This window comes from Pteropus vampyrus, unplaced genomic scaffold, assembly GCF_000151845.1.
Source record: "Pteropus vampyrus isolate Shadow unplaced genomic scaffold, Pvam_2.0 Scaffold11, whole genome shotgun sequence".
NCBI lineage: Eukaryota > Metazoa > Chordata > Mammalia > Chiroptera > Pteropodidae > Pteropus > Pteropus vampyrus.
Genome location: NW_011888792.1, coordinates 15420265 through 15446544, shown reverse-complemented (window position 1 = coordinate 15446544; position 26280 = coordinate 15420265). Strand labels below are relative to the sequence as shown.

Here is a 26280-nt window from a genome sequence, read left to right as displayed (position 1 = left end):
TTAGTTGTTAACTCTGCCCAGTGTCCTCTGGTCTGTCAGAGTTTCTAAGTCTTTCCTTGATTTCCTTAACAGTCTTGAGAAGTATAGGTCAAGTATCCTGTAGTATGTCCCCCAATTTGGATTTGTCTGATGGTTTTATTAGGATAAACTAGGATTATCAGTTTTTAGAAAGAATATCACAGAGAAGTCCTCTTCTAGTCGCATTGTATGGGGAACATAACTTCCACATGGTATTACTGATCACTTGGCCATGGTAGTATTTGCCAGGTTTTTCCACTGTAAAATTACTGTTTTTTCTCTTTCATATTGTATTCTTTGGAAGCAAGTCACTATGTCTAGCCAATGCTTAAGTGGGTAGGCGTTGGGGCTGGGAATTAAGTTCCATCTTCTGTTGAGATGGAGTATCTACATATATTAAATAGAATTCTTCTGTGAAGAAGTCATTTGTCTTCCATTCAGTCATTCATTTCTATAAGCATGGACTTACATATATGTATTTTGTACTTCGGGTTATAACCCGATAAGTTATTTATTTTGTTGCTCAAATTGTTCTAGGCTTGCCCATTGGGAGCTCTCTTTCAAGATGGCTTCTGTGTCTTTTTATAAACTCCATCCATTTTTGCTCTAGAATCAGCCATTTCTCCAAAGAACCCTGATTGCTTTTGTTGGAGAAAAGAGTATTAGAAAACAAGATTTGGGTGCTAGATATGTTTGTTGCCACCCAGGTGTCACTGTTTCTAGGCCCTTTCAGCAGACGAAGTGGACAGAGCTAGGTAATACAGATATATATACTAAATCACATATATCTACGTATCTGTAATTGTTTCTGTATCTGTCCATCTGTGTAAGGTAAACACAAGTTTCTACTGATGTCTCCAACTCTAATCCTGTACTACAGAATTCATCCCAACTTTCCTTTCTTGCTCTTTTATAACTTCCATCTCCAACAGAGAGAAACCTGGCTCCCACAGTCCACCACCCATGTACTTTAACCTCAGTATACAAGTAAAGAAGAAATAAATTACCAGCTAGAATACAATGTTCATATTTAGTATACAGTTCCTATTATATTTAGCCTTACAGTTCTAGTCAAGATACAGATCCACTGAATCAGAATTTTCATTTTAACAGAATTCCCAGGAAATTTGTATGCATGTCAAATTCATATGCATCTGTATGAAGCTATTTACCTAATAATAGCTTATTATTTAAGCTATTAGTATCTTGCCATGTTTTAAAATTATAAATTTACTTGAAGAAAGATTATGATCTAAAGGTGATAATAGCCAGGTTTAAATTAAATAGTCAGGAATAAATATATTCAAATTGATGGGGCCATATAGGTATGCAAGTGAAATGGAAGGAAATGGAATTAGGCAAATTATTAGAGTAATGTAATGGGCTATATGGGAAGTATACTTATGGAGCTCTTAACTTTGTAATCTTAATGATAAGAAATGATGTAGTTTGGAAAGAAAGTTAGAACAAATGTTATATATTTAGCAGTGTGATAGAGAGAAAGGTTTTTACAGAAGTCATAATCTCCCAGTAAAGAAGTGCAAGTTCCCTAATAAAGAGAATGTATTTGACATTCTAGCTTTACAGTTTTTTACCCTGAGGTTTATTCATTATTATGGTGAAGTTTTTTTATGGTTTAGTCCCAGTTGGAGAAATGAGAAAAAAGAAAACATAGCTGAATAAATGCTGCATGTTTTGAGAGATACCCATGAGAGGAGTGTATACCCACCCATGTGATTGGACTGTTAAGAATGACCAGTTTTAGGTAGAGACTCTAGAAATCTATATTGTTCCAGAATCAAGTTCTTATATATGAATGACTGAGAATATTGCTGTGTATATTTGTGAGTATATTATCTGTTACTGATATGAAGTGACAGCTTATTCGAAAAGTCAACTTTAAGTAACTGTTAAATTGCATCCAAAAATTTCTTTAGTGTGAATGGATTAAGTGAGATCTAAGTTATCATTGAGATTAAAATATAGAGACACTCAAAGTTTTTCGACCTAACAGTACTGGCTTCTGGGATCTAATATCTACAGTATCTCTCAGAGTTGAGGCATAAAGCACAAAAATTGTGGGGAACTCTTTTCTTAATGAAAACCATTCTTATTAGCTATTTTACATTTCTCCTGTTGCTGCTTTCAGAAATACAGTTCTCTGTTCTCAGATAGTTATTTTATCATGATAGAGTAACTGCTATGTGCTAGTACCCTAAAGTACTAAAATTTTAGATTCTCCTCTAAAGTCTTTAATTAAGAAAGAGACCTTAAATATTTATGGTATCAGATAGATATGGTAAATACAGAGAGATACAGTCTGCAGCATTTCAAAGGTAGGAAACAGAAGTTTGATCATAAAACAAATGGTTAATTTCTGTGTCAAGCCCAATATCAGAATGACGTTTAAAAAAATTGTTTTTTTGAGAGATCATTTAAAACCCCAGTAATTGTATGTGCGTTAAAAGTCTTGGCAATGTGACTTTTATAAGGTAAGGCATTTCGATAGGCTTAGGCAAAAAGCAAAGAGTAATTTTTATACCCAGGAAAAATGATGTTAAAAGGTAATAAATACTATGCTGAAAAGTTTTTATGTAAAAGAATAAGGACATTGGAAAAGAGTGGCATTATAGTCTAAATTCCCTCAGCTAAGACTATTCTTGTTTTTGTGCTTGAAGTAGATTATTATTTGATGATTGCCATTTGATGCAAGTACTATAGTATGACTGAATTCTGGGTTACATTAATAAAAGGAAAAAGTTTGATCTGAAAGAAGATTTTATGAGGAAAGAAGAGTTACAATTGTTCATGAGTACTCAAAATATAAATCTCTTTATTCCTTTTTTAGTATGTATTTTATACCAGAGGATTGGCCTAGTGTGCAGTAGCTTATATGTCACACTGCACTACATTGGTCATTTCACTTTTTTTACTAAATGACTCAGGACATGGAGGTGGTTCTTATGTGCAGCACACTCCCATGGGTATATGCAGACTTAGGAGATGCCAAATTACATATAATTTTGTTAGAAAGTAAAGCATATAGTGCTGGGAACTTTGTATTTTTGTGACAGCGTTCATTAAAGTAATTTAAAAGCATATAAATATTTTAAAAATCTTTTAAAAAAACAAATGGATAATCTTTAAAATTGATCTATTAAATTTAGACATTTATTTTGTTTGTGCTAACTTAAATAGTGTGGTTAATTTTAAGCATATGCAAAAGTAGTGACAACAGTAAAAATGAACCCTCATGTACACATCATCTAGCTTCAAAATATTTTATCTCCTGGCCAATCTAATTTCTAAATTCTACCTACTACCAGTCCCTCCCACTCAATTATTTAAACGATTACTTGAAACATCATATATTTCTACATGAGTTAGACTTCCACATGATAGGTAATACCAATGAGAAAAAAAGTTATTAATCTTTACCTACTTGTTATAAGTTATATAATTAGAAGTTTATCATGTCATTAATATAATAAATTGCATTTGTTTTATCGAACTATTAGTGACTTTCAAGTGAATATATGCCCCTATTTCTCATATGATTCCTGAATGAGTACTAAACTTTGAATTTATTATCTTTACCTCATATTCAACATGACTAAACCCAGTCATCTTTGATGCTGAATGCTACCCTTCTTAGCACCTATTTCTAGCAGTTTTATTCTCATTTATTCAGTTAGAGACTTTAAGATGAGAGAATCATATGGTACTTTAAGAAAGTTTATAAGAGAATATTGCCTTGGATTGGTGATCTAGAATGCCAAACGGAATTGTTGTGTTTGTTCAGTTCCTAATAAAGCAGTGATACTGTTTTTCAGAACCATACAAGTAGATACATGCTTTCTAGATTTTTCTGAAATCTTTAATAGTTATTTTTGGTTTGTAGCAAAAGATAAAATGGATAACAAATGTTAACATAATGTAATTTTATAGTATATAAAGGTGGTCTGTCTGATCTTAGTTATCTAACTGAACCCTTCTCATTTCCTAAGTGACTTGCTCTAGGCTAATATATTTTAAGTAGTGAGTTGCAACACATTAGAGTATCATGGTCAGGTATATTTTTTAAGTGAAAGTAAATAATGTAAACTAGAATAAAAATACAGTGTTTTTCTTATAGAGTATTATTTCATCAAACTTTTGTTATGTTTTTACATGTGTGCTTACCTGTGTACTGCATCATGATATAAAATATATTTGTTATATAAGTCATGGTTCAGAGAAGGCTAAGTGAAGAAAACATACCAATACTATGTTAAGTGTACAAATTATGAATACAGATGAAGAATCGAAATAAAATTCAAAAACATGAAAGTGCCTCATTTTTAGGATGATAGGAGTGTTTTATTTTAAAATAATATTCTTTTATGTTTGTATCATATATATGTTGTCTCATTGCCCCTCCCCATTCACCCTGTATCCATTTTCTGTTTGTTCTTTTGTATTACGTAACTGTCCCTCTGCTTTTCAATGGCACATGCCTACCCAGCTATAGATTACATTTCTTAGAATCTCTTTCAGCTAGATATGGCCATGTGAGCAGGTTGTGGCCAATGAGAGATGACTAACGTGGAATTTCAATGTCAGCTCTTACTATATGTCAGGCAGTATGCTTTACATCTTTTAATCTTCGCAATAATCCTTAAATATGTTTATTATTTCCATGTGGCAGAAACCTGAGCCTCATCTAATGAGCATACAGATTTAAATATAATTACGAGATGAAAGGGCTCAAAAGCTAGGAGAAAATAAATCAGGTTTGAACTTCAGAACACCATCAAATTAGCCCTGAATTTTCCCACAAGTGTCTGTCAAAAAATTTTTTTCAAAAACTCTCCCAAGAAGTTCTTTTGAGTGGTGTTGACATTTAAGCAGTCGTTAAGGGAGAAGAAAGCAAAGCATAAAGTGAGAATTTAGTGCAGTATGCTTGTTCCTTAGCATAATCAATACAATTCCTTATATACGTGTTTACTGTATTTATCAGTCACACAGTTCTCTGTTATTTTTGTGGAAAATCAGTTTACCTTCTGTTAATGTATGATACAGCATTCCTACTCCTCCCCAGAGTCTTAATCCATCTATATACTATTACCCATTAAAAAAAAAGTATTCCAGAAATGGCATAAACTAGAAAGAAAGTCTTTATGTACTAGGGACAAAAGAAGTAAATAAATGGATACATTATTTAATAGAATTAAAATGATAAATCATTGATCTAAGACTTTGATACAGGTAGTCTAATTTACATGACATGATTACTCTTTTTTTTTTTTCTTTAGTGCTACTGTTTTGAGATCTTCTTTCATTCTCAGTACTCCTACACCCACTCCAATATCAGTTTCATGACCTTTTTGATCTATTCCAAAATTTATCAGTGTCAGTTTCTTTTATTAGTGATCCGATGATCCGATAGTCAGGAGAGCTCTATACAGTTTTTATACTTTCATTGCCACCATTTTTTTAGAAGGTCACTTATTTAATTTAGTCTTCCTTTATGTTCTATTGCAGATTGGTTTTCAATTCCTATGGTTAAAAAGCAAAGAATACTTGAAAGCTTTTTTTCTTTTGTAATATAGAAGAATCTTTGTTTATTCATTTGAGAATACTTCATTCTCATGTATCTAGTATAGGTTTTCTTTAGTTCAAGGGACCAATTTGAGTGGAGAGTTGTGTACAGAGAAAGGAGGTTGCTATTCTGTCATATGCTGGTTTAGACTAATATAGACTCACTCAAGCACTTTCTACCCACGAACAGATGAAAATGCTAAATAAAATAGAGCATAGGGAAAACAAGTAGGTGCATGGCTGAACTTTAAAGAAAACTTTCACATGCCAACAACAAAAGGGAACACAGCAGTAAGAAGCAGTAAGCTCTGAGCAAACATGGTAGCACGGGATATTTTGAGGGATATAGGCCTTCAGGACAGGAGGTTGGGGTTGGGATTGGAACTAATTTGACTAGAGTTAGATCTCTTTAAAGCTGAGACTTTGGAAGGGTATAGAAAAACTGCCTATACGTGCCTTCAAAGACAGTTTTGTTGTTGTTGTGAGGATAAAATGGAATACATTATGAAAATATTTTGGAGGCTATAAAGAAGTATTTTAAATTTTGTCTTAATTGGAGCGTAAGTGAGAGGCAATAATAAGGGTCAAGCAGATAACAAATAAATGAAACTCTCCAGGTATGAGAAATTTGTTGGGGTTGGGGCACAACAGGTGGCTTGGAGATCATATGCATCATGGAAAGGAACCAGTGCTACTTAGGTACAGATAATTGTGACCATGGTGGGAAGTGAACCCCATGTTTTCAGATTTTTCTGATTCTTCAAAAGAAGCTTTTTAAAATCATTTCCCCCTAATTTTAAATTAAATGACTTGGAGAAAGGAAAAATAGAAAAGAAGAAAAGTAGAAGAAGAGAAACCAAAACCAGTAGGAAAGAAAATTTTGTATGAAAAACTTAGGTTTATGGTGTTTTTGAATAAAAAGCAAAGAAGAGGTAGCATTAATCATTCATTAATTCACAATTATGTGTATTTTCAAAGTCTGTCTAGTAAAACGCTAGAAAGTAGAGATACAGTTGTTGAGTAAAATACTCTTATGCTTATACTAGCTTATGTTAAGCACATACTACTAAATGCTAGGCATTGTTCTAGGTGTCTTATGTAGTCTAGGGGGAGGAGGTCTAGGAAAAGACCAGTTTGAGAAGTGAAGGATGAGTAGAGTTAGGAGTACGAGGGAAGAAGGTGGGGTGAGGCTTAACAAACTTTCCAGGTAGGCAGAAGTGCTTTTACTAAGGTTATAAGGTAAGAAAGCATGGTTGATTCAAGGGCTAAAGGAAATCAGTGAGGCTAGGATACAGAATATAGAGTGGTTTTAAGATGAAGTTGAAGAGGTAGGCAGAGATCAGATTTTAGTCATTTTATCCCAGGAACAAAGATAAGTCATTAAAACTCTCAAGGTAAGCTTTAGGCTGGCTTCACCACAGGATATGGAATGGGGCCCAGGCATATTCAATTTAAAAAACTGGAGAGGGCTCTTGATGTTAGAGTTTGAGAATCAAATGGATAGATACATAGAGTCGTACGTAACATTTTAGTTACATGGAACTCATGAGAAAGTACCATTGATGACAGCTGCACTAAAGCACCTAAAAATGTAACTTGAAAAAACAATTTAAAAATGGATTACATGTCTTTATTATTGAACAGAATATTAATTTTTTCTGGTCACTCAAGTTATTAAAGACATTTGCTTATAATAACCTTGAGGATACTGGGAAAAAATAATGACCTCTATACTAAAAGAACCTGTGCAGATGTAAATTTTGAGAACTTTTTTGATCTTTTTCTTTTGTCAGCTGTAAACCTTGAAGGTAAATCAGAAGGGCCATAAAAGAGGGGTACCTCCTAGCTTGATGAGCCCCCCTGAACAGCCTTCTGGGAAGTACAACCCAACATTTCTGCTTATGTCTCATTTGTCAGAACTTAAGCTGATAGTCACACTTAGTTTCAGGGAGTTTATGCTGTATATACTCTTGTACCAGGTGACCATAACATTAGAATTTATCTTGTTAAAGAGAAGATGACATGCTGAGTTAGGCAGCTAGCAGTTTCTGAGGCAGCTGTTACATACAATTGGTTTTTAATTTCCCTTAATATTTTACCTTTCCAGGTTTCTTCGGAAAAGCTCTATGCAGTTTTTGTATTTCCATCTGTCTAGTCTGTCCATTTTATTGGCCGATTGTATAATAGATACTTTTATTTTTCAAGCTACTGAATGTTTACTTACTTGCCTGTTTCATATTCATTTAGCTTCCGTGGCTTTTAAATTTCCTGGTCTTTGTACCTTTTTACTGCCTGCAAACAAGATTTCACATTATTGAATATTAACGACAAAAGCTTGTGGTATTGGAATAATATTTTTTTCTTATTAACATTTTTACTTTGAACTAATTTCCAATTACAGAAGAGTTACAAGAATAGTACTAAGAACTTGTTTATATACCTTTTGCCAGATTTAACTTTAAAATTTTTGCCACATCTCTATATCTATATATATTTAATATACACAATATATATGTAGTACATATTTTTTCCTGAATTATTTTAGAGTAGGTTGCAAAAATCATGCCCCTTTACACATTAATACTTCAGTATATCTTTTTTAAGGATAAAGGTATTCTCTTACATAAGCCCTGTATAATTATTAAATTCAGAAAAATTTACACTGAAATAATACTTTAACTTCAGTCTGTATTCCAGTTTGGGCAGTCATCCCAGTCATCTTTCAGTATAGGGTCCGGTCTAAGAGCACATACTGCGTTTGGCTATCATGTCTTTTTAATCTTTGATTAAAAATCCCTTTAATCTGGAACAGTTCCTCTGTCTTTGTCTTTCATGACATTAGCATTTTGAAGATTATAGGCTAGTCATTTTATACACTGTATTTCTCAGTTTGGGTTTGTCTTGTGTTTGTTTATGATTACATCCAAGTTATGCGCCCTCCTACCCTATGCACTCTGGCTAGAATATGTATAAGTGGTGATATGTCTTTCTCAAAGGTATCATGTCTGTATTGTTTGTTCGTCCCCAATAGTGGTGATACTAGTTTTGATCAACAGAACAAGTTGGTTTCTGATTTTTCCACTGTAGTTTCTAATTTTTTACCTATTATAGCTAGTAAGCAATTTTTGAGAAGATACTTTGAGACCATGCAAATGTCTTACTCATCAAACTCTCTTCCTAGGTTTAGCATTTCTTGATGATTCTTGCCCAAACCAGTATTTTCTGTGATGTTTGCAAAATGGAAGTTTTCTAAAACCACTACCCCGTTCATATTTACCAGTTGGCATTTAGAGTTCTATCAGAGTCCTCATCTGTCTGTCTGTCTATTTACCTACCTACCTGTCATCAGCATGGACTTGAGGAATCCTGTTTTATTTACTAGTTAATAATTTTTGCTCTTTTTTGAAATCAGATTTGGCCAATGGAAGCCCTTTCAAATTGTCTCCTATGCCCTGTTCCTCCCCACCGTCCTTTTGATATGCTCCCATCTTTTTCTTTTTTCTTTTCTTTTAATATTTTGCTTTTGGCACAGCAAGATTGATTAGGTTCCTTCTGTGCCTTCCCTGCCCCAGCCTTAGAATCTACCGTTTCTCAAAGGACTCCTAGTTTATGTAAGTGTGGAATAATATTTAGAAATCACGATCTGGGTGCTAAATAATTGTAAATTTAAAGCTTCAAAGAGGATATGCTTACATTTGTTGATAAACAACAAATCAAGAGATACACTGCCATAAATGCAAAAAAATTTATGCAAGGGGCCATTTTTTAGTATCACTATTTGCAATAAAAAAACTGGGAGCAAACATCATCATCATTGAGGGTCAAGTTGAAACTATTTTGTGTCTGCAAAATAGTGTATATAGTTGCATAAAGAAATGGGGGCTGTATCTACTTCTGTGAAATGATCTCCAGGATACAATGTGTGACAGATGCTCCTCAACTTATGATATGATTTAATCTCAGTAAACCTATCGTAAGTGGAAATTAGCATAAGCTGAAAATGCATGTAATATGCCCAACCAGTCGAGCATCATAGCTTAGCTTAGTCTACCTTAAAAATGCTTAGAATACTTACATTAGCATTTAATTGGGCAGTTATCTCACTGCCACTGCCAGGTGTCATACCACATATTGCTAGCCCGAGAAAAGATCAAAATTCAGAATTTGAAGTACAGTTTCTTCCGAATACTTAACATTTTTGTACCATTGTGAAGTTGAAAAATTGTAGGTCAAACCATTGTAAGTGTGAGACCATCTATTACATATCATTTATATAAGTGTAAATATGATTATGAAAGGGGATATAAGCAATCTTATTCATAATTTGCTTGTATTGAAAAAAGGGGAAATAAAACTTTTAAAAATAATTACTAAAAGGGAGAGAGGACGTAATGTAGAGGAGACAAAGATAGAAGCTGGACTTTGACTTTAACTTTTGTAGCTCTCAAGTTGGATCCAAGTAAATAATCAACATTAAATCACTGAATAAAAAGCAGTTTCTAAAAATGAAAGCAAATGACCCCAATTATACCAAATTGATAGCCAGACAGAAATAAATTATTTCAGTTGAATTTATAGCAGTGATTTGATTATGGCAGTATTCCTGAAGGACAAAAAGAATGGTAATTTTAATATTTAGTAATCATATTGTTAGTAATAATGATATTGTTATTTTGAAACTATTATACATCTTTAAGATAAAGCAAATAGTTTTACTAGTGTCATTTGGAACCAAACAACTTCAACCTGAGTGATGCTTAACTATAAAATCAGAGAAGTAAAAATCCTAGAAATATGAATTGAAAATACTAGTATAAATTCTTAATGCATTGTCTCTAAAAATACTAATATCCTAGCTCATTCCATTGGAAAAAAATCTTAAAAATAATGACTAATCCAGTAGTAACAGGCTCAGCTAGTACTCAGCTTGCAATTTAATTTCCTATTTAAATAAAGCAAGGTTTTTAGGGCTTTTTTGATGAAATGGCAGAGTTACAGTCTGAGGCAAGAAATACACAAGATGAGCCTAGTTCATCTTGTCAAACCAGAAAGTGAGGAAGCTGTCAAAAGCTACTTTGAAGTCTTTTTCAAAAGGATTCAGGAACTAATAAAAGGTTTCCTATTGACTAAAGATGGGACAATTTGGGCATCCACAGTGATACTGATAATGGATTAAACTAAAACTCATCAAATAATTTTACATCCTTGAGTTCATAATAAGACTTGAAAACAACATAATTTTATCTAAGTACTCATGATAGTAGATTTTCTTTCGTGAGAAAGGTGAAAAAAATTAAGTATTTTTAATCTATAATTTATTACTATTGTACTATAGACATTTAATATAATTAATAAGGATAACTCTTAATTACATACAGATACTTATTTTGTATAAAATGTGTCCCTAGTCCCTGGGCTGCGGACTGATACTGGTCCGTGGCCTATTAGGAACTGGGCCTCACAGAAGGAGGTGAGCAGTGAGTGAATGAAGTTTCATCTGTATTTGTAGATGCTCTTCAGTGCTAGCATCACCGCCTCAGCTCCACCTGAGATCATCAGGCATTAGATTCTCATAGGAGCACTGGTCCCTGGTGCCAAAAAGGTTGGGGACCGTTGAATTGTATATGCATCCATCCAACCATGAGTCATGTATTAAGCTCTTCATTTAGCCCTCAACATACAAAGAGCAACAAGTGAAAACTCTAGAAACATATGGTAGAATACCAAAGGTGTAGGATACAAAAAAAACCAAAATTACAGCGATTACTACGATGTGTTCTCATAGCCAAGATGATAGTATGAATAGGATGTTTGTGGAGTGCTGAGAAAGGATACCTAATTTCATGTTCATTTGAGAATGGAGTCAGGAGATACTTGTTAGAGAAGTACCTGTGAGGTGAGCTCAAGTAGGAATTATATAGTGGGGGGAGAGGGAAGTATTATGCAGAAGTGGAAAGTGGAAAGAGAAACTGGCTCTTAGAGAATTATAAGTAGTTTGCTATCACTAGAACTAAACATTTAAATGGGAAACTGGCAGACACAAATTACTGAAAGGCCTCATAGATCTTTGAACTTTGTTATAGAAACACTGAAGACTTACAAAAGAAATTTACACCACTCTCAGGCTTTTAATCTAGAAATAGAATTATTTTGTTAGGAAGAAGCTTTTTATCTATTTAGCTCAAAATTTTATGTTTGAATATAGATCCGCCCCCCCAACCTGTATACAATTTTCTTTCAATTTTTAGGATTTTCTTTTTAAATAAACAATGTAAAACATTTACGTGGTTCAAAAACTGATGACTTATTTCAATCCGTGTTCCCTCCCTTCCCTTCTCTGTAGGTAGCCATTTTTAACTTAATTGTTGTTTCATGCTACCATTATTGCTTTTTTTTTTTTAAGTATAAGCAAATATGTATAAATGTTTTCCCCTTATACAAAGGAAGCATACTGTAAACATTGTTTTGTATCTTGTTTTTTTCTTCACTATATCCTGGAGACCACTCTATTGCAGTATATAAGGTGTTTTTTTACTGATTCTTTATTCTTAATCCTACTAAGATAAATGCTTCATACTTTTAATGTCTAAGATAAAGACATTCTAATAATAAACTTATGCCATTAGAGTAGCCTAGATTCAGGCTATTTGCTTTTATCTCCAGGCAGAACTACTTGTGACTAAAGAAAATGAAAGATTCCTACATTCACTTAAGAATTTTGATTTATTAACAAGGAATTTTGACAAGCTGTTCATTCTGAAAGGCTAATCAAGATATAATTAAGAATATAGGCTCATAATAGGTCTCCAAATTCAGTCATTTAACTACTTTTTAAGTATTTATTGAGCACCCACTTATGAAAGGTGCTATGGTAGATACTCTGGAAAAAATAAACAGTACCCTCAAGAAGCTGATAGGCAAATAAAGTGATACCGCTTTGGCCTAGGTCTTCTTTCCTAAAGATTAGTTCAACTGCACTTTCTTCTAAATGTTCCCCTGTTATTGTACCAACTTGGTTATATCTTCAGTGCTCGCCATACACCTGGATCAATTATCTTAAACATAACACAGAATGGTATTTATTGATTGACACGATGGTCTCTCCATACCAGGCTAGAAGTTTTTTTAATGTTAAAGACTGTCTCATCTTAGTCTTCCCAGTGCCTAACATGATAGTTCTCAGTAAAGTTTATTGAATAAGTGAAAGATGTCTCTTACATAGTGGGTTGAAGGAGAAATGAAATAGTGTGTCAGGAAAAATATCTAATTTAATTCTTGCTGAAATTTCTCTCAAGGGACCCAAGTAAAATATGGAAAGCTTTTTGTTTTTAAATTAAAAGGCACTTTGTCGTTTTTGGATCTCAGGACCATGTGATCAGAGGGTAGACGTGGCAAAAATGATTTTGATAATCAGAGCCTTTAAGAGACATATTTTTACCATTTCTATGAAGAAAAATAGTCCACTAGATTTCCAGATTTTAAAAATATGCATATATTTGTTTACCCTTTAAGCATTTTGATTTATACCTAACTTTTGGAATCAAAGGTCTTCTTGCATATTTTTAGGTCTGTATTTTCATGTAGAAACTATTAACTCCTTGCTTTAGAAAAGGAGAAATTATTTTTAGAAAGGAATTATTTTTAATATTGCAGTCTATTTTTATAGAGTAATACCTCCATCTGGTGGTTTTTCTGAAAATTACAGCAGAGGACGTGAAGCTTGAGTTTTCTACATATACTTAAACTACCTCTTGTTCCTCATAAAGCCAGATAAAATAACATCAAAAGCTGTCTACCATGTGTATCAAAAATTTAATGCCCAAGTTTTCAACAAGTCAAATGCGAATACCACGTGACCACATTGCTTTGAGGATAATAATACTTTAAACAATCTACTGTTTAGTTCAGACCATGTCTAGACTTCCCTGTACTGAAAATTAGTAATAGAGAAAATGATACTTTCTCAACTATTCATTGCTTTCAAGTATGTGAACGTGTATAGAAGTCAAGAAGATCATGAGAATTTGCTGTTATTTCAGATTTATTACTGTAGAACCATGACAGAATCAATGATATTCTCAGAGAAGTAATTACTGATTTGATTTTTTAATACATTGTATTTTATCATAGCCTAATTATAACAAATTATATTTCCCTGGAATGATAGAACATAAACTTGAAGTAGAAACTAAATATAAATTTATTTTCTACCTGTATGAGAATTTTCAACATGTTTTTTAACCTTTCCTTCATATAATTTCTACTTTAGATTTACCACAGCTAAAAGCCTTTTAAGGATATTCCTGTGGCTTAAACTTCCCAAGTTTCTAGCCCAGGATTTTGTACTTGGTATACTATGCTCATTGTCTTGGAGGAAGATTGTGATCCGATTGCTTATGTTTTAGCCCAAACTATTCAAAATCTATTAACCATGCCAGTTATTACTATAGTAAACACTAATTCCTTTTTCTATTTGTTTAGCTATAGAAGATTGAAATATGAAATAATGTTTAATGATTTGGGACTCTCTGCTGACTTTTAAGAAAAATTCAGTTCCTAATGAATTTTGTTTGAAATCTGTTTATTTTCAAATTGTAGCCAGTCGGATGATGATTCTGGGTCAGCCTCAGGCTCGGGATCTGGTTCGAGTTCTGGAAGCAGTAGTGATGGAAGCAGTAGCCAGTCAGGTAGCAGTGACTCTGACTCTGGATCTGAATCGGGCACTCAGTCAGAGTCTGAGTCAGACACTTCACGAGAGAACAAAGTTCAAGCAAAACCACCGAAAGTTGATGGAGCTGAGGTAATAAATAAAGAATCTAATGAAAGGTAGATTTCTTGTATTGCTTTGGGAAAATTTATAACATTAATTCATAGCATTCTTAATCTAGCTTTTAGAAAACATTAATTTTAAATGTTAAAATTTACTTTCAGTGATTCTTAAACTTCTGGTTAAATAGTTGAGAATAATTGACTTGGAAGAGAAGCAGTCTGTAACTATAAAACAGCAAGTACCAAATAAACACATACAATTAAACCCTTTTCTTCGACTTTCTGAGGCAGAAATGTGTTTCATAAATATTTGATGTCTCACAGGTAAAATTAAAGGCTTCGTGAGGTCTTTATTTAATCTTACAGTGTCTAATCTCTGCTTTCAAGATCATCAAAGGAAATACTTTATTGATATAGCAGGAAAACTCTGCTTTCCTAAAGGTGGTAGAATAGGCTAAGGGACATTCTGTTTGTAAAAAGCTACTACAAGATTTACTAAAACTTGTCTGCACCTCATAATAGTATACAGTAGTGTTACTTAGGCTACCAGTCATGATAAGATTCTTGGGCCAGAATAGAAATCAACACATAGTTTCCATCATGGAGAAAATATTAATACCAAAAAATAAAAAATGAAAGTCAGCAGAACTAAAATTGTGCTTAGTGACATGGTTAATTTACATTCTGACTCAAGCTCTTCATCTTCATCTCACACCAATTAAAAAAAAATAGGTAGCCACACTTTGAGTAAAACTGGTGTCTCATATTATCACTTTGTTTTTGAAAATAATATTTGTAACACCAAAGGGCATGTTGATTAATATTATCTACGAAGCTCACAAATTTTTTATATGCAACTAAAGCTCAACATTTTATATTAATTATATTGCATTAATGTTGTATTGCATATAATGTAAAGAAGATAGTGTTAATTTATTATTTGGAGGCACTGCTTTTCAATAAATTAACCTCTTTTCAGCTTTTTCAAAACTTTATCCTTCACTGGTTCATATTTCTATTATAGTTTTGGAAATCTAGCCCTAGTATTCTGGCTGTTCAGAGATCTGCAATGCTCAAGAAGCAGCAGCAGCAGCAGCAGCAGCAGCAGCAGCAACAACAACATCAAGCTTCATCTAATAGTGGATCAGAAGAGGTGAGTTTTCATTATGAACACTATTATTTTAAAAGTAGACATGCTCAATCATTAAAGTAGGTGGGTACTTATGAAATTAATTAGAAGCGTTACATTTTTAAAAAATAGGAAATAATGATATTTAAATATATTTATCAAGAGTCTTGAAGTATAGACATACTTTAACCAGTAATTCCACTTTTAGAGATTGATCCAAAACAGGAGGTAGAAATTTGTGTGCATTGGCTCATCAGAGCAAAACTAGAAGTAAACTAGATGTGAATACTAGGAAAATAGACATAGACAAACACATGTATGCACACATATATGAAGAAATATTGTATTTAAGTCATATTTGTACAGGTTAACAGAATTCTCAACGTACTTTTAAAAGAATAGGCTACAGCTGTAAACAGTGTAGTTGCTGTGTGTGTATGAGTACATATACACATGTGTTTGCACAAAAACATTGAAGAACTATATTAAAACATATCCAGTAGGAAAGAAAAACATTAAAATTCGATGTACCAATAATTAGGGTTTCTTTTCAAGGCCATACTAGGCAACAATAATGATCTCCAGAGATGATTGACATTTTTTTAAAATTGCAGTTGACATTCAATATTTTATTAGTTTCAGGTGTACACCATAGCAATTAGATGTTGACGTAACTTATGAGGTGATGATCTGGATAAATCTAGTACCCACTTGGCATCATACATAGTTATAATTGCCTATATTCCCAATGCTTTACATCCCTGTGACTATTTTGTAACTGCTAATCTGTACTTCTTAATCCTTTCATCTTTTTTACTCAGCTCCCCCCGCCCCAATCCGAAAACCATCAAAATGTTCTCTATATCTGTGAGTTTGTTTCTGTTTTGATTGTTCGTTTGTTTTTTAGATTTCACATATAAGTGAAAGAAATCATTTGGTACTTGTCTTTTTCTGTCTGACTTTTTTCACTTAGCATAGTTCCATCCATGTTGTTGCAAATGGTAAAACTTCATTCTTTTTTATGGCTGAGCAGTATTTCATTGTACATATGTACCCACATCTTCTTTATCCAGTTGTCTATAGATGGACTTTTAGGTTGCTTCCATATTTTGGCTATTTGTGAAATGTTCTTCTTTGTCTCTTGTTATAGTCTTTGTTTTAAAGTCTATAACTTTATAGACTTTATATAAGTATTGCTACTCCTGCTTTTTTTTATTTGCAAGGTATTTCATTTCCATTTGCATGATATATCTTTTTCATCTCCTTACTTTCTGTCTGTGTGTGTCTTCCAATCTCAAGTTCAGTTCTTTTGTAGGCAGCATTTTGTGTGAGTCTTGTTTTCTTCTCCATTCAGCTTTTGATGGGAGCATTTACCTCATTTGCATTTAAAGTAACTGTTGATAGGTATATAGTTATTGGCATTTTATTATATTTTTTACCTTTTTTTCCCTTCTTAAAGAAGTTCCTTTAACTTTTCTTGTAATAATGGTTTGGTGGTGATGAACTCTTTTAGCTTTTTCTTGTCTGGGAAGCTCTTTATCTGTCCTTCAATTCAAAATGATAGCTTTGCTGGGTAGAGTAAACTTGGTTGTAGGGCCTTTCTTTTTATCACTTTGAATAGTTCATGCCAATCTTTTCTGGACTGCAAAGTTTCTGTTGAGAAATCAGCTGACTATCTTATGAGAAGTTCTTGTATGACTTTAAAGTTTTAAACAAAATGCCGACATTGTAATATTTACCTAATTTCACTGGCTGTGTTATAAATTTCCAATAAAAGCGATATTAATAACTTTGTGTGCTGATGGTATAATTATAACAAAAAACATGGGAGAAAAAAGTTTTTACAGTTACTGTTATTAGCAAAGTGAACGTGAGTATGGCAACAGAAATTTGATGTCGTGGTTAAATTGTAATCATTAATAATATTAATTTTATTATTATTTTTTCTACAGGATTCCTCTAGCAGTGAAGATTCTGATGACTCATCGAGTGAGGCCAAAAGGAAAAAGCATAAAGAGTATGTCACTTTATTCAACTGATAATTTACTTTCATATCAGGAAAATTCTAATGATTTTGTATTTCATTCTTTATGAGAAATTGTTGCCATAAGTGGACTTTTGTAAATTCTTGGTTCATGGCATTTTATTAGGTTAATTTAAACCATTAATTCTTAACATTTATATTTCTATGTTGACTTGAAGTTTTTGTGCCACTCATTTATCTCCTATAATATGTCACTGCTACATCTCTCCTATATATTTTTAAAACTTTAAAGATCTGCTTATTCATGTCAGGAAATCTAAACTTTGGGAACTTATATAGGAGTGTAAGGGACCAGGTGATGATGGATTTGGGGCGATTCAGTTAATATATATCCAGTTAATAGTTATCCTTACTATTCATCTGCAAAGAAATTTACTTCCTTTGTAGAACTCATTTAGGAACTCTGTATAATTTCCTAAAGCTCTTGACCTAGAAAGTTTTAAGAGTACTTTGAGTAAAAGTTTTAAGAGTACTTTGAGTAAAAGGTTCTCAATTCAGATACTTAGATGGTTTGAGTTTTTTTCTCTCATTTATCAAAATCATTGTTTAGTTTTATTATCTCTTATATTTCGATTGTCTTTGATATTTGTCTCTTTCACTTTAGTGTGTCTAGCTTTGAATTTGTTGTTTATATATTTCACTTTATGTAATCTTAATTTAATGCATCTTTAATGTGAAGACTCATATCTTTTACTGGTTTCTGAAAATTCATTTGTATCTCTGGACATTTTCTCTCTGTACATTTGGTAACATTTATATTGTATCTGTCTTGGATCATGTATGTTGTATTTATCTGTTGTATCATCCATCATATCCTCCGTGAATCTTACTGTATCATGTTTTTTGTTTCTTTATTGCTGTGCTACAGTCTGGCTAATTTCCTCAGATGAGTCTTCTTGTTTACTAAGTACATTTTCAAATACTATGTCTCATCAGCTATTTAACTCTTCCTCCAAGTTAGTAATTTCTAAACTCAGCATGAGTACAAACAAAGAATATTTTTAAAAACGAGTAATTTCGGATGATGGACAGACTTGCTTGGATCTAAAAATCATTATAATTTATATTATTAAAAATATAAAATGGAGACCTTTTTATGTGTCCTGCCTATTGCTACTTCTGATGAGTAAACTCTGAAAAGATCTCAAGATACTAAAAAAGATTTGTTTCTCTGTTTTTATCATAAACCAGATTTTATCATATGTACTTGCTTATGTAACTGTTAACATAGTCATCGATGTAAGAGGTAGAGAGCAATGGTGTAGAAGCGGTAGCTGTGAACAGGATAATAGTGCCTATGTAAAGACAATGTGTATTTTTCACTTGAAGTTTATATTATAGCACAATATTAACATGTGCATTCAGTATTTTTTCTGTACACGTTGATTGGAATTAGACTGAATAGACTAAAAATGGTAATAAAGATAGTCATTGAATATTAAGATGGACTGATTTTTTTAAAAACATTTTTCTGTACTGTATTTTAAGTTTCTTAATGAACATGTGCTATTTTTAAATAATCAGTTTGAAGGGAATAATTTTTTAAATCACGATCTCCAAAAATTAAAAGAAAAGGTATTTGAATCTTTTTTTTTTTGAGAGGTCAAGTATAATTATACAAGATTTTCAAAATTAAACCCTATGACTCTTTAAATTAATATACTATGTTTTCATCTATAGTGATAATCAAAATAACTTTTGCTTTTTTGCCATTCATTGAGGTATAAACTAAATAATTAACAAAACTCTGGAGTTGTGGGAGAAATCTAGGAAAAATATCTTCCAGCATTTCTCTTTTTCTACAGACATTTAAATATTTTTAGTATGAGTGAAAGCAACAATATTTTTAATATAAACTATAATGTAATTTAGTTTATTTGGTTATTTTTGTGTTTTATCAGACAAAAATTGCTATATGATGTAAGTAGAAATAAACATACTTTATGTATTTTATATACAGTGAAGATTGGCAAATGTCTGGGTCGGGAACTCCATCTCAGTCTGGTTCAGATTCAGAATCTGAAGAAGAAAGAGATAAAAGCAGTTGTGATGAAACAGAGTCTGATTATGAACCAAAAAACAAAGTTAAAAGCAGAAAACCTCAAAATAGGTAAGTATAGTATGTTCTCAGTTTGATGAGGAAAATTGTTGGCAATAGAAGCTATTCATTCTTTTTGCATATAATTTCTCAAATCTGGTCTTATGCCACTGTTTCTATAAAACACCTCTCCCCCTGGTCTTCCCTAGGTCTAAGTCAAAAAATGGGAAGAAGATTCTTGGACAAAAAAAGAGACAGATTGATTCATCTGAGGAAGAGGATGATGAAGAAGATTATGATAATGATAAAAGAAGTTCTCGTCGCCAGGCAACTGTCAATGTTAGCTATAAGGAAGACGAAGAAATGAAAACAGATTCTGATGACCTACTTGAAGTCTGTGGAGAGGATGTTCCTCAACCTGAGGAAGAAGAATTTGAAACTATAGAACGATTTATGGATTGTCGGATTGGGAGAAAAGGAGGTATTTTTTTTTTTTTTTTCAATTCATTGGTGGTTTCAATAATAATACTAGTAGAATGAATAAAGTACTTCTTAAAGATGTTTGAATATTGAAAGCCAAGAGGGTAGATTAGATTTTCTTCTGTTTTACTTATTTACTGTAAAATATACTTTGCTTATCTTGAGTATTTTTTTTTTCCAGAAAATACCCATCTGACCTCATTTCATATATTGCATGTAATTAGAAAATTTTTAGCCTGTGTATTTTCAGTTTTTCTGATGCTATTCTTATATAGTAGTTATTTGGGTTCTTTGAATTTCACAAATGGTTTGGTTTTTAAAAATATTTTAAAATTTTATCTCAAATATATAGGTTATTTTTAGTTACCTTGCAGTGCGTTTTTCTCCCTTTCTGTTTTGAGATATAATTGACAATACAGCTTTGTATACATTTGAAGTGGGGACAACATAATGACTCACATGTATTGTGAAATAATTACCACAGTAAGTTTAGGCAACATTCATCTCATATAGATACAGTTTTAGAAAAAGGAATTTATCTCTTGTGTTGAGAACTTTTAGAATCTACTGTCTTGGTAATTTTTCAAATATACCATACAGCAATGTTAACTGTAGCCATGTTGTACATCACATCCCCAGTACTTATTTCTCTTATAATTGGAATTTTGAACCTTTTGATAGCTTTAATCATATTCCTTCCACCTCTGGTAACTATAAATCTAATCCCTTTTTCTGTGAGTTTTTTAAAGATTTCTTATATGAGGTTATACAGTATTTGTCTTTCTCCATCTTACCTATTTCATTTAGCACAAAGCCATCAAAGGCCATCCATGTTGTCACAAATAGTAGGATTTCCTTCTCTTTTATAGCTGAATAATATTCCGTTGTGTATATATGTGTGTGTGTATATATGCATGTGTGTATATGTATATGTATATATACGCACACACACCACAACTTCTTTATTCATTTATATGTTGGTGAACACTTGGTTGTTTCCATGTGTCGGCTATTGTAAATAATGTTGCAGTGAACATGGGAATCTAGATGTCCCTTTGACATAGTGATTTCATGCATTTTTCAGTTTATTTGGCTATTTTTATATTTTATCAGAAAATTTTAATTTTTTTACATAATTTTAAATTATTTTAGTTTCTAATTATCAGTCTCCCAATTATCAATTATTGTAAATTGCTGTATGCTCTTAGGTATGCCACTGTGTTGACCCTGTTTTTTCTAATTTTAAAACTGAAGGGATTAAATGATATTAAATCTTTCTGTTCTAAAATTCTGAATGTGTAATATAGCTTCACATAAATTCTTGAGCCCTGACACTTTCCTTATTTAAGGGAGCATATATTTTTCTGTTCATGTTCTTGAATTTTTGAGTTGAAAGGAAGTAATTCTATAACAGAAATTACAGAGAATGTATTGTGCTTTCTTTTTCAGCTACTGGTGCTACTACAACCATCTATGCAGTTGAAGCAGATGGTGACCCAAATGCAGGATTTGAAAAAAACAAGGAACCAGGAGAAATCCAGTATTTAATTAAATGGAAAGGATGGTCCCATATTCACAATACTTGGGAGACAGAAGAAACCCTTAAGCAGCAGAACGTTAGAGGAATGAAAAAATTGGATAATTATAAGAAGAAAGATCAGGAAACAAAAAGATGGTAAATGTTTTATACTTATTTTTTTATAGATCAAAGCTTTTTCATTGTTAAGGAATACCTTGTAGGAATCAAACTTAAAATAACTATTTATATCCTTATTTGTATTTTATCTCAAGGTAAAAGCTCTTCAGAATAGCCATACCTAAATCTCTCCTTGATAACAGTCACATAGAATGTGTCTCATATATTATTAATTTTTAAAGTTAAAAATTAATGATGCTTTATTTCTTTTTCAATTTCTTTATTTAAACTGGCTCACATGATAAGTGGCAAAATGGGAGATTTTTGGCTGCTGATAGTGTTTGGGGGAATGGGTTATTTAGGGAAGATTCTGAAGTCTATTCCTGGATTTAATAATCTTTCAGGTTGAAAAATGCTTCTCCAGAAGATGTGGAATATTATAATTGCCAGCAAGAACTTACAGATGATCTACATAAACAGTATCAAATAGTGGAGCGAATAATTGGTTAGTAAGAAATGATTCTAATTAAACTTTTATCTTTTCATGCTTGAAAGGATCTGAAAAAAATCTTAAATTTAACACATCAAATACAGTAGCTTGCTCTTACTGTAATAGAGTATTGTAAATCAGATGACTAATTTTTACTTGTGTTATTTTTACTACTTATTATTCCTTAGATAAGATTCAGTGTAAAAAAAATAACAAAATATCTGATTTTTCTCACAGCTCATTCCAATCAAAAGTCAGCAGCTGGTTATCCTGATTATTATTGCAAATGGCAGGGCCTTCCATACTCAGAGTGCAGCTGGGAGGATGGTGCTCTCATTTCCAAAAAGTTTCAAGCATGTATAGATGAGTATTTTAGCAGGAATCAATCAAAAACCACTCCTTTTAAAGATTGCAAAGTGAGTAGTATTTGACATTTTTAATTATTGAAAATGTATTTATGCATCATAAATATTACAAGCCCAGATAGAAAGTTAGATCCTGATTTCAGATAGGCTAAGGAAGAGAACTGCTCGGTTGGTAGGTCTTAACAGGAAATGATGTTCCTGTAATTACTATGTGATCTTAGATGTGGTACTTATAGCCTTGGTGAGCAAAACCATGTCAGAAAGATATACTGAATGGGTGGTGTTGTGGTGAATAAGTTAGGGATACCAAATAGGGAAAATTCCTTGGAAACTTGATATATGTTATTGATTTAAAAGGTAGCAACTATTTTCTTTGAAGGCAAGAGAGGAAAATAGGGAGGTACCCATAAGAAAGTATCCAGGACTATCTTGCTTGATATATCTTTGTACTTTAACTTATTATTAATAATTTTTAGGGTATAAATGCCACTGGAATTGGTTTTCTTATTGCAAGATCAAACTAAGCTCATAATGGTAATGTAGAAATCAGAAATGAAATGAGAAGTTAAAGCCAGTTTTATGTTTTATTTCTAGGTCAGGGTGGAGCACTGGTTAAAATGAATGAATTTAACATAGCTGCTGCTTGTGGAATACATGAGACCCAAATATTTCAGCAGGAACTTAACTTATCTCTTTAATTTTTTTTATTAAAAAAAGAGGGCAAAATATTTCACTGTACATTCTTGTAATAGAAAATAGTCTTTGAATCTTCAGATATATTTTGAGTCATAGAATTTCTGAGCTTGATTTGAGATGAAATTTCAAAATTTATGGTAAAGGCCGAGATTTTCATCTTTTAATGTAATTTCTTGCATTTAATAATTTTTCATGTTAACATTTATTTCTATCGAAGGTATTAAAACAAAGGCCAAGATTTGTAGCCCTAAAGAAGCAGCCATCCTATATTGGAGGACATGAGGGTTTAGAATTAAGAGATTATCAACTGAATGGTTTAAATTGGCTTGCTCACTCTTGGTGCAAGTAAGTATATTTTAAGTCATCTGTTTAATTTGAGAGGCTAAGAATTTTACAAATACAGGATTTGGAAAAGATTTTTATCAACATAAAGGATAAGACCCTTTTGTATTTATATGTAAGTCTTTGAATTTCCTTGTATATAAATAATATTTATTACATACTAAGAAAATCCAGTGGAATTGTGAGTTTAATCTGATTGTCTCAGCACTTAAAGTTATTATTGAACTTAAAATCAGAATATAAATACATTCCTATCACATACTAGTCCTGTATTATTTCTAATACCCATTTAGCCCTCCATGTTTTTCCTTCTTTCTACGTCCCTTGATCCATTATTGGCAATATAAGATGACCTTAGGGTGCAATTTATTTTTTAACTTTATTATAGCTATAGTTTTTTCTGCTATATGTTCTTCCTGCTTACTTTTTACTTAATATATCTGGACTCTACTACTTATAGATGAATTGGCTACATAATTGATTAAAGATAATACTGTCAATCTTTAAGCTTCTTCTGGTCTAAAATGGTAAACTCCACTTTTCTTACACTATTACAAAGGCCTTTACACTTATTATTTATAGCAAATAAAAGTGGTATATTGTATATTAATAGCTATCAGATTGATTTTATTTAACTGTAAAAACTTGTACATAGACTATGTAAAAAGTTTTCTTTGTAAATTTGAATCTTTATTCCATACATGATTTTTGTTTTTAATTTTTTAGAGGAAATAGTTGTATACTTGCTGATGAAATGGGCCTTGGAAAAACAATACAGACGATCTCATTTCTGAACTATTTGTTTCATGAACATCAATTATATGGACCTTTTCTATTAGTAGTACCACTCTCTACTCTTACTTCCTGGCAAAGGGAAATTCAGACATGGGCTTCTCAAATGAATGCTGTGGTTTATTTAGGTGACATTAACAGCAGAAACATGGTAAGTTGTTTCTTCACAAATTTAGAAATCTGGGCTTACTTGTCTTTGAGGACAAGGATTTTATTTGTCTTTATAGTCTTAGTTTGTAGCATAGAACTTGCCACAAAGTAAGTGCACGATACATTTTTAATTGTCTGTACTAAATAATTTTTGGTTTAGTGTTACATATATATATATATATGTATGTATGTATATATATTTTCTTATGGAAAGTTTCAAATATACACAAAATCAGACAGAAGAGTATAATAGATCTCCTTGTGTGCCTATCTCCATCTTTACAATTTGAACTCATTGTCAGTTTTGTTTCATCTGTACCTCTATATGGTCCCTTCCTCCCAATTATTATGAAGCAAACCTCAGATATCATTTTATCCATAAATGTTATTAAATGAGTTAATCACTAGTGTTTTGTTAATGTCTTTCATTGAAAAGTGTATAGTATTAAAAACATGTCTGCTTTACTTTTTATAGGAGATTTTGATATGTGGTATTTATATCTTACGATATGGTCAATTTAGCTTGCTGGACTATATAAAGAATAACTTACACTTATTACATAAACATAAGTTTTGTGTGTTATGAATGGATTTAATTTTAGATATTCAAGTAAAAGTATACTTTTCTTAATCTGTATCTTAAAATTATCTTTAAAATTTCTTGATAGATAAGAACTCATGAATGGATGCATCCCCAGACCAAACGGTTAAAATTTAATATACTGTTAACAACTTATGAAATTTTATTGAAGGATAAGGTATGTTTTACTTATATTTTTCTGATTGATACCAGTTTTTCCTTTACAAAAGTGTAGGTGGGATGAGAAGATAAGTTAAATTATGGGTCAGCAAACTACAGCTTGTAAGTCAAATCTGGCTTATTTTTAATTACCATTGAACTAAGAATGATATTTACAGTTTTTAAAAGGTTGTAAAAACAAATCAAAGAATATGCGAGAGACCACCATACATTTGTCTACAAAGCCTAAAATATTTATTGTCTGGCTCTTTACATAAAAGTTTGCCAACTTCTGACTTAACATGAAACTAGTTAGACGTAGCATCTGTTGATTTATAAAAGGGGGAAGATAGATAGCTAACAGTATTAAACTACTACTGGGTGAAGCACTGCTAAATGTGTTACAGATGTTGTCTTATTTAATTCTTTAAAGTTAATATCTCAAGTTAGTTCCCATCTACTTTGCAAGATATTGCTATCTCTACTGGAAAAAATTTAAGTCTCAGGTTAAAGAACTTGCCTGAGTTCATATAACCATTAAGTGGCAGAATCAGGCTTGTCTCTGTTTTAAGTCAGAGTCCCATATTTATGTATTAGAAATCTATAGTTCATAGAAATCATCAATGAATTATACCTAAACTTGGAGTAGGACATTGTTCTAAATTTATATCATGTTTCTTGGAACCAAAGTGACATTAATAGAGGCTTATACTAGACTTAGGCCAAACATTTTGTAAAATTTTTAAATAATACTATTGTTTTTCTTCCTTTATTTCCACTATATAAGCTAGTAAAAACTTTCACTTGGTATTATGCCCTGTTTTCTAATTGCTAAATTAGTCATGGAAGGAACTTTATTTTACATGTTGAATTACTTGATTTGAGTATTCCACTAAGTCTTGAAATAATGTAATTTTTATTTGAAAATTAGACAGAAGTTTGTTTTTAATTTTAATTTGCCTCATTCTAATAATTTGAATTTAGGTCAAATGAAAAAACTAAATTTGAGTTC

The 26280-nt window shown here is 31.9% G+C and overlaps 1 protein-coding gene across 2 annotated transcripts in view; it reads left to right on the top strand.

The window, feature by feature from the left end:
- CHD1 (chromodomain helicase DNA binding protein 1) overlaps positions 1-26280 on the top strand; it is a 71423-nt gene that overhangs the window by 7797 nt on the left and 37346 nt on the right. For both annotated transcript variants that reach the window (XM_023523550.1, XM_011378445.2), the window contains exons 3-13: positions 14197-14398; positions 15392-15520; positions 17449-17513; positions 19501-19650; positions 19788-20059; positions 21508-21733; positions 22099-22199; positions 22422-22600; positions 23463-23590; positions 24314-24530; positions 25198-25287. In XM_023523550.1, coding sequence (XP_023379318.1) covers positions 14197-14398; positions 15392-15520; positions 17449-17513; positions 19501-19650; positions 19788-20059; positions 21508-21733; positions 22099-22199; positions 22422-22600; positions 23463-23590; positions 24314-24530; positions 25198-25287 — 1759 coding nt within the window. The remainder of the gene's footprint in view (positions 1-14196; positions 14399-15391; positions 15521-17448; positions 17514-19500; positions 19651-19787; positions 20060-21507; positions 21734-22098; positions 22200-22421; positions 22601-23462; positions 23591-24313; positions 24531-25197; positions 25288-26280) is intronic.